This window comes from Podospora bellae-mahoneyi, chromosome 5 (assembly GCF_035222275.1).
Source record: "Podospora bellae-mahoneyi strain CBS 112042 chromosome 5, whole genome shotgun sequence".
Taxonomy (NCBI): Eukaryota; Fungi; Ascomycota; class Sordariomycetes; order Sordariales; family Podosporaceae; genus Podospora; species Podospora bellae-mahoneyi.
This window is the reverse complement of record NC_085884.1, coordinates 3,967,559-3,982,400: the sequence shown is the minus strand read 5'-3', so window position 1 is coordinate 3,982,400 and position 14,842 is coordinate 3,967,559. Positions and strand designations below refer to the sequence as shown.

The 14,842-nt window shown below is 39.0% G+C and overlaps 3 protein-coding genes across 3 annotated transcripts; 1 reads left to right on the top strand and 2 right to left on the bottom strand.

The window, feature by feature from the left end:
• The first annotated feature begins 8,490 nt into the window (after nt 1-8,490).
• QC761_510130 (uncharacterized protein) lies at nt 8,491-10,301 on the top strand. Its single transcript, XM_062880221.1, has 2 exons — nt 8,491-9,241; nt 9,310-10,301. Exons 1-2 carry the CDS (start codon nt 8,751-8,753, stop codon nt 10,112-10,114), a joined length of 1,296 nt encoding a protein of 431 aa, XP_062731559.1. The 5' UTR covers nt 8,491-8,750; the 3' UTR covers nt 10,115-10,301.
• QC761_510125 (uncharacterized protein) lies at nt 10,270-10,671 on the bottom strand (the record flags this gene model as incomplete). The annotated part of the gene is made up of 1 exon (XM_062880220.1): nt 10,270-10,671. One exon carries the CDS (start codon nt 10,669-10,671, stop codon nt 10,270-10,272), a length of 402 nt encoding a protein of 133 aa, XP_062731558.1.
• Nucleotides 10,672-10,716: 45 nt separating this feature from the next.
• Nucleotides 10,717-12,297, bottom strand: QC761_510120 (uncharacterized protein). The gene is made up of 3 exons (XM_062880219.1): nt 12,090-12,297; nt 11,037-12,019; nt 10,717-10,973 (listed from the first exon to the last, which is right to left on the bottom strand). The coding sequence occupies exons 1-3, from the start codon at nt 12,190-12,192 to the stop codon at nt 10,842-10,844; spliced, it is 1,218 nt and encodes a 405-aa protein (XP_062731557.1). The 5' UTR covers nt 12,193-12,297; the 3' UTR covers nt 10,717-10,841.
• Between the last annotated feature and the right edge of the window lie 2,545 nt (nt 12,298-14,842).

The following is a 14,842-nucleotide window of genomic DNA, read 5'->3' as shown; positions in this document are numbered from 1 at the left end:
AGTCGGCTATAGTATTAACTATTATATATTCTAAAGCTAATTAGCGGATATTTATATAATACTAGGTTAGAGAGGGCGATATTATATACGGGCGATAGATAGTAAAGAGTGACGGTCCTACTTTTTCGCGTAGTAATAGCTCCGGTTTATTATAAATCGCTATTATATTAATAATAGTAATTATTATAGCGGGGAAAGATATTGCGGCGAGAAAAAAAGTTACCGGTACTAAGTCCTACTATAGGGCTTACTTACGTAACTATAATATTGTAGTAAGTAATAGCTTTTTTAATTATTAATAGCGGAGCCGTATATAAAAAATTCGTAATAATATATTTTTTTCGAATAACATTCCTTACTTTTCTTATAAATAAAATTAATTAGAATTATATATAAATATAAGCTACCTTTATAGCCGAAAAGCAAATCGCGTATTATTATTAAGGTATAAAATTACTTTTAAATAACTTTAGTTAAATAGTATTAAGTATTATAATATTTATTTATATAATAATTACCTTAACCGTAATTAAGTCTAAAGGTATTTTAATAGTATAGTATTAGTATATTATTTAAGCCGCTTTAAATATAAAACCTATACTATTTACTCGAGGTATTACTTAACTTAAATAATTATAATATATATATAATTTACTTATTTAAATTCTTTTATTTTTCCTTTTATAATATCGGATCTTACTATATTTACTAACGTTAAATATAATATATAAAAATTAACGTAAAAACCCTTATATAATAAACCGGAATAAACGGATCTCTAAAGCGCTTAACTTTAAAGAAAGTAACGGCGACTATAATTCTACTATTTTTTTAATTATATTAAATAATAATAATATTTTTACGTTTAAAGAATCGTTATAGAAAAACGGTTATTATAAAGTATAAAAAGAATTAATAAAAATCCGATGAAAGTATTTTTAAATAGTATTTTTATAATAAAGTTTTCTTTAATATCGAGTACCGATAAACTTTTTTCGTTAATTTTAATTTATTATTTTATATAAACGACTAAATAGTTTTCGCTATCCTTTTTATAATAATTCTTACTACTTACTTCCTTCTACCCGATTACCGTCGCTACTATAGTAACTTAGGACCTAATTAAATACCTTTATATATTTCTTATAATAGTTATTAATTAGGGCCTTAGCGTCGCTATTAGCCATCTAAAGTTCGGTCTAGTAATAAAGAAACCGCTATTTAAACCTTTAGATATAACCTTTAGCCTATTTTCTCTCGGATTTAATAAAAGGTAGGTCGAAAAGAATAGTGTAATTTGCTTTCTAAAAGCTATCGAGACTAATACCGTACGTACCGACGGTAGTAATAAAGAGCGTAAGTTTTTTTACGTTATTAATCGGGATATTATAAAAGGTTCCGCCGATCGCTTTCTTTCCCTCCGGGGTAACCGCCGAAAGAACTATAACGACCTTCTACTTTAAGGCCTAATACTTATTTATATATATAGTAATAATAAATACGATACCCGGCCGTAAGGTAAAGATATAAGCGTACTTTTTAAGTACCGGGGCCGGTTAACCGTCGTCCTCTATATAACTACGGTAGAGGTCCTCGCGGGCCCGACCTAAATACTAACTAAGCTACTCTATTTTTCTACTCCCGCCTATAATAATATCGATATATCGGTTAATAATATAATTAACGCGTCCCTTATTTATAATAACGGTATTATTAAGCTTATTACTATTAAACTATTTGCCTGGGTTAAATAAAAGTTCGTTAAGTAAATTAATAATACTTAAGAATCATATAAATTAAAGTATTAATATAAATAACGGATTATAACGGACGAAGTTAAAGAAGCGGTCCTATAGCGCGTCGTCGCTTCCGGACGTTTAATTCCGGAGATTAGCGCGGATTTTCTAGCTCTATACTACCGTTAACTTACCTAATTTACGCCGGAAGTCGTCCCTTTACGCCTTTATAGATCTATAAGGGATCTATTTAGAATAGAGCTCGGGGAGCAGTATTACTACGTTGCCGTGGAAAAGGCTTCTTGTTGTACGGAGCGTTATAATATTTCCGGGTAGCTTATAGTATATAGTAATAGTATTATTATATTTATTTACGTTTTTAGGCTTACTGGCTTTTATTATAGAGTATGACGAACCCCTATCCAGAACCTCTGAAAGGGATACCGGTTGAAGGCTGCTTCTGAATAATCCTGGTTCGGTACAGCTAAACAGTGTACGACAAGATGTCTCAATGTAATCATAAAATACTATAACTACAATTTGAATTGCATACTGCGGAACTGCCTATCTACACTAGCCAGTTCCTCCGTATATATAGACCTGGTACTAAGCTATATTTACTTCTTGCTTAGTGCCCTTAGTATACTAATTACGACTACTTAGTTTGCTTAGTGCCCTAATCAGACTAAGTACTCCGCTCCGTCTACTTAGTGCCCTTAGTACACTAATTAGTCGTCCCTTACTATAATTAGCTATTTTCGTACGTTCCTCCGATTGGCCCCTATTCCCGTAGCCCCATAACCCGTCCTATATTAGGGTTATAATACGATGCTCCCCCTCTTAGGCTAGCGCCCCGGTAGTTTAGTTCGTTAATCTTTTTTATTAATAATTCTAAATAAGTTTTCTTCCTTTATTACCTACCTTATATAATATTTAACCGTATTAAAAAGTTTATACCGAAAGGTCCTTTTAATATCCTTCGTCGTTAGAATCTTATAGCCGCTACTTATATTTTCGGTAATAAAATACTTCCTTACTTTTATTACGAGGCCCTTAATATTCCCGATTACTATATTTTTAAACGCTCCTTTAAATATAATTACTATATATATTCCGGTCGCTCCGACTATAATATCCTGGGTCTTACTTTTACCTTAATAGCCTCCTTACGTTATTAAAAAGAAAAATTAAACGTTAAAAAGTGATAGATTTATACGGTTATACTATAAGTCGCTTCGAAACTTTTATAGGTAGAAACCTAGCGCCGTATCCTAATTATTAAATTTTATCGCTTCGCCGCCCGTAAGGAATAGATAATTAAAGATCTAAAGCGGGAAAAAATATAGGCTTTTTCCACTACTAATCTTTTATTATTCTTTCCTTTCGATTAAACCTCTAATATACTAAACTAATCTAACTAATCCCTACCTAACGGCATATCCTTTAATCCTAATATAGCCGGTCCTTCTTTCCTATTTACTTAAAACGTTACCGATAATATACTTTCCTTTCTTTAAGGTAATTAAAGCGCGTAGCGTTACTTATATTTAATCCTCCTTATACCTTTTAATTTTATAGTATAGCGTATAATATACCGATTATTTTGCTAGAGGCGTAAGTTCGAATCCTACTAAGGTTCTTTTAGCTTTATTTTATAATTATTTAACTATAAGTTAAAGCTAGTTTTTTATTATCCGCCGGTAATACATCTTTACGGTAATAAAAATATATAATATTAATTAAACTTAAGTTCCTTCCTACCTTTTAACTTTATAATATAATATATAATACGCTAATTACTTTGTCGGAGGCGTAGGTTCGATTCCTATTAAGGTTTTTCTAGGCTTAAGAGGGCCCGGTAAAGTCTTTTTACGCCCGGATCTATTTTTATTTATTTAGGTTTTAACCGGTTTAAATATTATTAATAGAATTTTTTTAATTTCTTTAAGTAATTAAAATATATTTATAGCTTTTATAAATTATTTAAAGCTAAATATTTTAATTAATTAATTAAATACTTTAATTAGCTTTTATTAAATTATAAATCTAATAGTTCTTTTATATTATATTTTTTTTTTCGTCCTCCGCTACGGCCTATATATTAGCCTTATTTACTGGTAGTACGGGTTCCAAAAGTAAAATATAAAAAGTATATAACCGTAAACGTATTGTACGGGGTAACTCCAGTTCGAATATTATTTCCGATATTTTCCTTTTTACTTTAAACGGGCTTACTTACCTATAATCTAGCTTCTTATTAGGTCTTTTAATACGTAAATTACGTATAGAAAGGAATATTATATTTTTTTTTTTAAAACGAAGTCCTTTAAGCCTTTTAGTATTATAGTATTTCTATATTTTTTCCTTTATAAATTCTAGTTTTTATTTAAATTTACCGTAAAGTATATATATTTTATTTACTTTAATTCCGGCCCTAGGCACTTTAACCGTAAGTCCCTGCCGTAAATCTGCCTCGTAACCGAAATTCGCGAAGAAGGGTATAACTTTCGTAGTCTCCGTTAACGATATATTATACGTTAATTATACTATAGATAATAGTTTAACCTAACCGTTTTATTTAAAATTAATATAATTCCGTAAGTATTATTTTATAATTTAATTAAACCGCTCCGTCTAACCGTTTATTTAAGGATAGTAAATTAATAACGCTTTACTTATTACCCCTAACCTCGTTATTAATATTTTTCAAAACTTTAATATAAATTTAGTATTACGATTCGTAATAAATTTCTTTAATTATATATATATTATTATAATATACTATAGTATTACGTCCGTTAATTTCTTTACCGATTAAGTCTCTTTATATAGTAAGAAATATATTTATTTAATAAGCTTATCGACTATCGTTAATATATTATTATACTTAACGCCGATTATTGTATCTTTAAATTTTAATAATTTAATAATAAAGTTTATAATAACTAAACTTTATAGTTACTCCGTTATTAATAATAGTTTTAAAAATCTATAAAGTTTATACTTTATAACCTTTGTTTTTTCGTATATATAATATAATTAGATAGCTTCTTTAACGTCGTCTTTAATCCTCGGCTAATTAAAGTATTATTTAATTCTTTTTATAATTTTAACGATACCTATATATCTTTCGAGCTTCGATATATAAATATTTATTATTAGTATCGTCCGATTATCTAGCTTTATATACGCTCGATTTTTATACTATAGCCTTCCCTGGTTATCTTTTTAGATACCCTATAGCTCTAGCTCTTCTTACTAGTATTACTTTATAATATTATTATTTAACTTCTTTTAGTATTTACTAAAAGTAGCCCTTTTATAATATATTACGTAATACTTTATTTACGGCTATAGTAAATATTTAAAAATATTATTAAGCGCCTCTTTAAATAATAATAGTAACTCCCTAAATATATTTTTATAATAGTTAGTACGCTAGCTAAGTATATTTACCTTAGTATTTTCCGATCCTTTTTTATAATTAATTTAAAAATTAAATTTTAAAAGAAATTCTAATTATTATATTTATTGTGCGTTAAAGACCTTCGTAGTAATAAAATATTATAGATTTTTATAATCTATATAGACTTCTACTTTATACTTCATATTATTAAAGTATAGCTTTTATTTTTTAAACGTTTCGATAATAATAAATAATTTTTTATTATAAATTAAATAGTTTTAACGTATTCCTTTAAATTTTTTTAGAAAAAAGGTTATTAAATATAATTTATTATTATTATTTTACTATCCTAATTACTTACCGATCGTATAGTTTAATATATCCGCCTCGACCTTAAATAATCGATTAAGGTCTAACAATTTAAGTACCGGGTTTTTTAAAATAGTTTCTTTTAGTTCTTAAAAAGCTTATTTTTTTTCCTACCCTTACCGGAACTCTATATCTTTTTTAATTAAGTAATTAAGAAGCCTTATAATACTTACGTACCTTCGAATAAATATTTTATAGAAATTTATAAACTTTAAAAATTTTTTAATATATATTTATAATTATAACGTAAGTTAATCCTTAATTACTATAATTTTTTAAAATTTTATAGGAATCTTACTTAATAATATTAAATATCCTAAATATACTATTTTTTATATATAAAATTCGCTTTTCTTTTTATTAATTAAGAATCTAGCTCCGTATAGTACGTCGAGTATTTTTTATATATATTATTTATATTCTTTTAAAGTAGGTAAGTAAATAAAAATATTATCGAGATAGTATATTATTATTTTATCGAGGTATTTCCGTATCGTATAATTAATAAAAAATTAAAACGTTGCGGGTATATTAATTAACTTAAATAGTATTACGAAATACTCGAAATAACCGTAAGGCGTACGAAACGCTATTTTTTATTTATTTCTTTCTTTAATCCGTATATAAATATATTTAATAAGTATATTTAAACGTATAAAGTATTATACTTTTATTAATTAACTTTATAATTTAAATATTAACGGTAACGGGTAATTATTTTTTACCGTTTTATTATTTAATTACCGGTAATTTATATATAATTATAGGCCTCCGTTCTTTTTCGGTATAAAGAAAATAGAATATTTTATTAGTAATATAGACTCCCTAATATTACCCTTTTTTAATTTTTTAATTAAATATTTCCGTAACTCCTTACTTTATTTATTATTAATATAGTATACTTTAAATAATCGTAATTTAATTTCCTTTTTTAATTTAATTTTATAGTCCTATAGCCCCTACTTTAAAAGCCCTTTTAAATATTTAGCCGTAAAAGCTAAGTATCCTCGATATTTTACTAATATTACTTTTTTCTTACCCTTTTCTACATTATTATAATAAACGTATTTATTAACCTCTAATATCTTTACTAACGTTATTAACCTTATATCTTCGATTTTACTATTTATATTAATAAAATATATTATTATTTTTTAAACTCTTTATAGTAATATTATAAAGGGTATTTATCCTATACTTTATTCCGTATATATTCTTAATTTTTTATTATTAATTAAATACTTTTAAGGTTCTTTTAGTCGTAAATAATTATTATCCCTCTAATCGATATTTAAATTATAGTTTTTATACTATAGTTACTTTAAAATTATATTTTTCGAAGGTCTTATATTTATAATATTAAATATAATTAAAGTTATTTTTCCTTCGACTATAATATTTAAAGGTAGTATTTCCTTATAAACCTTTTATATACGAAATGGTCCTTATATAACGATCTATTTTTTTTTTCTATAGTATCCGGGCCTAATATACGAACTATAATGAAATTAAATTTATTTCGGTATTACCGTTTATCAATATTATTATTTAAAGATCCTTTTATTTCCCAAGTGGAGGTGGTAGATTGGCCCGCCCGCTCGAAGACATATCGCTTCGATGTATCCAAAACCTAATCTACCCGGAAGGTGATTCCACAAAACCACCAGGCATCAAAGTTGCGAGAATATACTTGGCTTTGCACTCTGCACCAAATTCTTTAATCATATCAGAGCATATTGGAGGGGAATCCCTTGAGTTTGCTCTGTCATCCTACTCCGTTCGCCAGCTGTTCAAATTCATGACTATTTTTCTCTGGCTCCCTGCTCTCAACAACACATCCACTCTAGGTGCTGTTCGAAGAGAAAACGAGCAGGAAAATGCGTGGCGACAGGCGGAGAAGGTATTGTGTCAGATGCTGGCCCGTTTTGATTATCTGACAGAGATGGCAGAGAGAGTCCGAAAATCTTTCCCAAGGTACGAACATATCACCTGCCTAAGGCTGAGTACCTAGGTACTTGGCTGTCTACATACGCGCACAAGAGAAGTTTGGGACAGAAGCCCTAATCCTGCCATTTGCAATAGTCGCACCGGCCTAGTTTTGCGGACGGGGAATTTTTGGCTTCGACAGAATATCAGCTCGCCAATTCATAGTAGCCTCTGACGGGACACTAATCATGATTCCGCCCAGCGGCCGCAGAGTCTCACAGCTTGACTCTTGGCCAACCCACATAATACACCAAAGCCTCATAGAAGCAGGGAAGAGCTTACACTGTCCCGAGTTGGCGGTCGAACTAAGAAGATCGTTATGGAGGTTTTGAGTGGAGAAAGCCCCTTGCGATGACTTACCTTACCTACTTACCTACTGACGTGTAATGCATGTGGCTGCTCACGTTGAGATTCTAGGCAGATGAAAGCAATGTTTTGCCCAGCCGTTTTGAAAGGCTGTCAACAGTGCTGAATAGGTTGATTGATGTACACCGAAAAGTGCTGTTGTAAATGTCACAGTTTCAAATGTGTGATGGATAGCGATCATATCTTTGAATGCTCAGTACCTACCTGGTACCAAGTGCTGCGCCTTTTACCCCTTCGGAAAGTTGGTAGGCACAGTTTGCGAATGCTCCCATCAAACCCTCGCCAACTACATGTACGCCGCATTCAATCGGATCGAGCCGACAAAAGAATAACCGTTGGCACCTTTTTTTAGCCCTCGGCAATCTTCAACAGCTGCGCCTCCCTCAAACACAACATGGCTCGCACCATGCAATCGGATGTCAAGCGTCTCACCCTTCAAAACGCCGCACTTGTAACCGCCCGATGATACTTCTTTGCCTCATCCCACAGCACCGTCAAAATAAACTTTTCCCGGCACGACAAATGTTGGCGATATGTATAAACCGCCATCCCCACCCCTCCTGCCGCAACGGCCGAAAAGAATCCCCCTCCAGAATACCAACCCCGACAAACATCACCCGACTCAATCTCGCCTCCGCCAGAACAACACCGTTGATGGTTTGACGCCGAATAAGTGGGCAAGTCTCAGTCCTTGACACAAGAAACTCCGGCATAAACCGGACCCCCGGCGGGCGCAGGACTCAGGACCCTACTCAGGGCCCCCAGTGTTCCCCAGTTTTCCATAAAGCTTAAACCGACCCTTTCTCCTCGTTTCCTCATTTCCACATACCGATCTGAAGCGAGAAATAGAAAAGAAGGGAACTGGACAGGGCGAAAAGACCCAAAAGATGGCGGCGGTAAGGAGATCCGGAAGTGGGACCAGCACCACCAGCATGCGACCGCCGAGCCTACCCTCCATCCCCGATCTCGATTACCTCGATGACATATCCGGGCTACAATTCGACGGTCAAGACGGAGAAAAAGAAGTCATATACCTCGGGGCACCAGCCGACTACCTCTCCCTTGATGAAAGGATAGCCGTGGCGGCAACACGAGCGCGGGCAAGAACGGTGGTAACAGTCGCTTCTTTCCCACCAGCACGATACGCCTCCCCACCGCCAACCTCCTCTTCAAGATCATCATCAACATGTTTCGAAAAAGAAGCAACCACCACCACCACCACCACCATCCCCTACCCCGTCCAACGAAGCAAATCCCAGTCAACCATACTCCAAACCCGCTCCCCACCATTCAGAGTCAACACCCCTGATCTCTCCTTTCAAAACCGACCAAAAAGTGTTTCCTGCCTCGGGGACCTCCTCTATCAATCCAAAGCCCTGTAAATTCTCTCCCATCACCCCCCCGTTTGACAGGCACCTCACTAACCACACCGCGGGGGGGGAAAAGCCACGCCTCTCCAGGCCCCTCCACTTCCAGCAGTACTTCAAACTCTTCCACCCTCGAATCCTGGACAATAACCTACCACGCCCCCATCGAGCGCCTAACCACCCGCTACTGCCTCCTCGGCCTCCCCTTCCCCCTCTGCCAACGCACCGAAATCGAAGAAGGCCGCATCCTGTCCATCACCCCAAACATCCACTTCACCCAAACCGAACTGTTGTCTGAAATCGCCTCCGACAAAACCCACTTCACCGCCCGCACCGGAAAACCCCCCTCCATGCATGCCGGCGATCTCGACCGTCGGCTCCGGTGCCTTGACTGGAAAGTCCAGGACGAAATCTATGATTTGCTCAACGACAGGACGGCAAGCAGTAGTAACGCGTTCAAGAGAAGGGAATGGAAGGTTGTTGTCATGGTGGCAGTGGAAGCAGGGGAGATCATGACTGAACGGGGGGCTGATGAAGAGACCAGGTCGTCTAAAACAAGGGGTGCGGGGGGTAAAAGGAGGAGGTTGCTTGATGGGACCGGTGCCAGAGGGTTGTTGTTGAGGAATGTGCTGAGGAAGGAGAAAAAGATGCCCAAGGCGGCGGTGACGGAGTATAGGTTGATATTGAGGGGGAGGGAGGTCAAGGCGAGTGAGCAGGGGTGGGGGTATTACAACCGGTATACCAGGCCTTCGAGGGGGGCACTGTGCGATAATGACAAGGAGAAGAACAAGGAAACCGGGGTGAAGAGGCGGTGGTCGACTATGTCGAGTATTTCGACCATGACGACGAGGACGGGGAAGAGTGAGCGGTATGTGGACTTTTGAGATGAGATAGTTATGGTTATTATGGTTGATATGACACGAGGGTATCATGGATGGAATGAGGGTATCATGGTCGAAATGAGCTTTATCATGGGTCTGATGGCAGTATATACGATGTGTCGCATGACTGGATGTTGGGGTTGGGGCTGTTGTAAATATTATGTTGAACTTTCGGCGTGAAGCTCCCGGAGTTGGATCAATGCATTCTCCCATCTTTCTTTGCGACCCTCATCTGTATCGTTCCACCATTCTGGCTTGCCACGTTCTCCAAGGCCGAGCTTGGCCAGTCCGGTTGTTTTGCGCGATAACGGCAGCTTCTGCATGTCATTTTTATTCTGTCGGCGTGCACCGGATCTCCCTTTGGCGAGAAAATGCTTTAGTTCAGCCAGGGCGTGATCGGGAATCAGGGGATCTGTCGCGCGCCATTTGCGGCCGTTGACGATGATGTAATGGCCGTCGTCGGTTTTGGGTGGGAATGACTTTGACGGTTGGTTGGCTTTCTTTGGTGGGCTAGACAGGCTCTCTGTCCGTTTCTTACTGGCGGATCTCGTTGTTCTCATGTCAGACGTTATCACAGGGAGAATTGCAAAGGTTTGTTATGTTGGAACAAAGTCTTCGATAGTTGGCAAAGAGCAAGTAGAAACAGCTTCAGCACAGACCACCTACTGCCTCAAAGGCAAATGTCGTCATCACTTTTTCGTCCATACCAAGGCCACTATTCCACCAGGTATCAACATTCCGACAGCAGCTCGCCATATATGACGGCCTCGAGCTCCTTGAAAAGCCTGCCTGGAACTGGGTCACCAAACGGCAAGACACTGACAAACAGTGTTGCAGTAATTCCCGTAGTCGGGTCCATCATCTTGAGAGTCATCATCGTCAGCCAGCTGCAATGAATGAGGGCGAAACCAAAAGAGAGACTCACCCAATGCGGGTTGACCACCCCAGACCACATCATGCTTCCATTCTTTCTTCCCGTTGCCAGATCCACCAGATTAATGCCGCCACCCAACCCCCAGCTTATCTCGCTGGCAGTCAGCTCATCAAATTCCGGTGCGAAACCTGTCCCGATCAAAATTTTTGCCTCGTCCTCCTTCTGTTTGTCGTTCAGCTGAGGCCGGAAAAGCTCGTCAACAGTTTCTTTCTTCAGCAGATTGCCCTTGCCCTTTGTGTCCTGCAGCAAAGCTTGCAAGAACTTGATGTAATCAGCAGCTGTGGTAAACAGTCCAGAGCCACCACTTTCAACAGGCGGTTCAAGCGGTGTGATGAGTGGTCCTTCGGTCAGTGTACCATCCGCAGCTCGATAAGAAACTTCCACGTATCGGTCCTTGACCTTTTCCCAGATCTCCGGTCTCAACGGATGAAATGTGGTCTCGTCCATTCCCAGTGGATCGAGAACGTGTTCCTGCATGTATTCGCCAAGTGTTGTTCCTGTGAGCTCTTCAAGAGCAAATCCCGCCCAGTCGATTGCAGTGCCGTAGTACCAACCCGTTCCTGGTTCGAATTTGAGAGGCGTGTCCCAGCCTTCCCGCGTCGAGCTGGTTGCATTGACTGTTCTCCCAATGTACTGGGACCATCGCAACAGATCTGGGTCACCAACATCGTACCCTTGGCCTATGGTGTGCGTCAAGAGATGTCTCAGCGTAATGGCCACTGTGTTGTCCACCAAGATGGGGGCACCACCATTTTCTTCGTCGAAACCCTTCAGAATCTGTGCTGAAGCCAGCTCAGGGACCAGCGGGCGGATATCGTCTTCCAGTCCGATGAGACCTCGCTCGACGATTTGAAGGGCACAGATGATGGTGATGATTTTGGTCATAGACGCGACAAAGCTGAAAGAGTCGGTCGAAAATGCAGGAGCATCAGGGGCCATTTTAATGCGGCCTGCTGAGCCAAAGTAAATCACCTCTGGGGAAAACAATGTCAGTTTTAATGGCTACCTACCTTCTTAAGTGAGCGGGAGGGGTAAGTACTGTACCATCTTCATTCGCGACAACCAGTGATGCCCCCAACACCTTGTTCGCCGTGTCGTTGCCTTGGGCAACATACTTTTCAAGAATGGAGTCGAGCCTGGATGTCATGGTTTTATTTGGTGCAAGTGGGGTAGGTCAGGAATGGGGAAGCCTAATGGTTTGGGAAATCTCGGTGTTTAAGTATGACGGATGCCACAACTTTTGATTCCGACGCTCCCCCGCACAAGATCGCCAACAGCAGCACTTGTGTCCATTTACCACCCAACAACGCTGACCTGCTTACGTTACATCTCTAGTGCGAGCCAACCAACAAGAATGATGGAGGATCTGGCACGATGCCTTATATAATGCCAAACTACTCGGAGACGAGACTCAAGCACACCAACATCCATTTCCGTTTCCAGAACTGAGCTCCTGCCGCTCTAAGCTGAGCTGGTGCTGAGCTTGGGCTGAGGGGGCCTGAGTTGAGGCCCGGGTGGGCTGAGCTTGAGCTGAGGTTAAGCTGAGGTATCTGCACAAGCCAACTTTTGGGATCACATGCCCCTGCAAGGTCCCAGATCTGGGACAACGTCCTGTTTTTGGCCACGGCTCGATTTGCCCGCATTGAGAATTCGACCTCCTTGAACCCAAGTCCGCAAGACTCGATACACCTGATTCTAATTCCTGTTGGACTTGGTCTCAGCCTCCAAGGCCTCCAATGCCTCCAATGGCTTCTCCCCCCAAATGGTCAGCCAGTCAGGGCCATATCACATGAATGGGACCGTAGGTTTCGGCCAGCCTCTAAGCGTCCCATTCGACACTTGTCGTCATGCGGCAAATGCTCCTCGCTTACCCTATGATACTACTATCGAGGAGGTTTCACCTCCTCCATATATCTTCTCTTCCCGCCTTCCTATTGCCTGAACCCCAAATAGGAACAAGAGGAGGTTCTAGGGCTTGTGATGGGGCCTGGGGATATGAATGAGAGTGACATCCTTAGGCTACAGAGCCCGACTTGACAGGGACAGGCTAAAGTTATCCACTGGTGACCCTTTCCTCTTTCGACCATCGCTTCCTTGTCGCCTCGCGGTGATTGGGGTCAGCTTCTTGTCCGCCCTGCCTTCCCCCCCTCTGGCTGACATGACCATTGTCACAAGCTATCCTGATAGAAAATTGGGGTCAAAGCAAAGCTTAACAATGTATCTCTTAAATTTATTCTATACCGATAGGACTGCTCTGTTCGAGCCTAGTTGACAGGCTTCCTACACACGACTCCCGATCAATTTTCCGCCCCCGTTCCTTTCCCGACATGGAAACTTTTACGCCACCCATTTCATCTGTAACATCAGCAGCAGCCATGAGCATTGGCAGCGGGAAGCTCTTGTTCTGTCAGGCTCTGTCAGTAGCAATCCACCTGCCACTAAGCCATATTCTCACCTTTTCCTCGTCCGACAGCGGCAAAGCCTTCTCAGTAGTAGACTTGAACTCATATTTCTCACCTCTCCGACGTATGCATATATATACCTCAGTATCGTAAGGCTGATGGATATGGAGGCCGTTCTTCTTGAGATTGCTCCATTTCTTCTTGAAGTTCTCATTGCCTCGGTCTCTTTCAGTCTCTTGAGTGTGCTTACTAATTGCCATCGTGAAAGTTCGACGAGGCAAGGACTGTAACATGGCATGGGGCGAAATATAAATAACTAGTTCCTCTCATCGTCGCCAATCTTAGTAGATGCCATGTTGGTGCTGTTAGTTTGTAGTTTTGTGTATTCAGGGACCTGTTTTGGTCCCACCTTGAGCTGCACTTGACCAGCAGAGTAGACTAGGATAGTAAGTTATTGGTACTGTCCCAGAGGCTGCTTTTCTGCTCGAGCGGCTTAGTCTTGGGTATTTCCTTATCTAGATAAGAGTAAATTTGTCGCAACGACACAGGAATCTTTAGGCCACAGGTCTGATTCTGAATCCGGCTACAACATAATAGGCCCCCAGTTTTGAGACCTTACAATGCGCCTGCCCAGCTTATGAGATAGCACACCATGGCCTGGACTAGCCTTTTGGATAACATGTAATGTCACAGCACGAGAGTTAAAAAATGTGAGGATCAGGGGTTAAGAAGGATCAATTGCTCCTACGAAAGGCGGAAAGCGGGACCTTTACTTTCACTTAGGCGGAATAGAAAGCCCACGGTTAGGACAGGGCAATCAAAAGGTGAACATGGATCATATCGAGGCTGGCAATATTTGGTTCCCCCGTTTTGTCGCAGAGGGTGATTTGACGCCTGCTACGACAGGCGATATCCCATGGGACAATATTTGGGTGACACCGCTCGAGGATGTTGCTCGTGGATGTTTACCTTCACCTTGATCGGAGTCAAGATGGCATAGCTGTCTGGTCATATCAAGATTCCTGTGATGCAGGGGGTAATGGTAGATACAAGGAGAAGCACCGCAGTCAGAGTCAGAGTTTACAAGCATGGCTGTCAGGAATTGGTTGGGTCGTATTGAGTTGAGATTATTTGTTCGCCGCTCTACATTAATATGACTCTAATGGCAGATGCAGACAAGTCAGGCAGCAAGTGGTAGCAAGTTATATTAACAAATGTGCCAAATTTTCAACCTTGACGTTGTTCTCTTTTTCGTGTTGCTTACTGAACTTTGTCTCTACACTATGATCTCCTCCTTCTTAGATTGGGGGGTCCCAAAAGCAAGAAACAGGTAATTCGCAGGTAGGGAACAGTCACCCATAACACCCTCAAGTCGGCGGTTGGGCAATCTCTTGT

Excerpts from the sequence above, each read along its gene's own strand:
- QC761_510130 (XM_062880221.1), top strand. The coding sequence starts at position 8,751 with ATGGCGGCGGTAAGGAGATCCGGAAGTGGGACCAGCACCACCAGCATG. Across the intron at positions 9,242-9,309 it reads CTCTATCAATCCAAAGCCCT|CCACGCCTCTCCAGGCCCCT; the intron begins GTAAATTCTCTC and ends GGGGGGGAAAAG.
- QC761_510120 (XM_062880219.1), bottom strand. The coding sequence starts at position 12,192 with ATGACATCCAGGCTCGACTCCATTCTTGAAAAGTATGTTGCCCAAGGC. Across the intron at positions 12,020-12,089 it reads GGTTGTCGCGAATGAAGATG|AGGTGATTTACTTTGGCTCA; the intron begins GTACAGTACTTA and ends TGTTTTCCCCAG. Across the intron at positions 10,974-11,036 it reads GGGTGGTCAACCCGCATTGG|ATGATGGACCCGACTACGGG; the intron begins GTGAGTCTCTCT and ends ATGACTCTCAAG.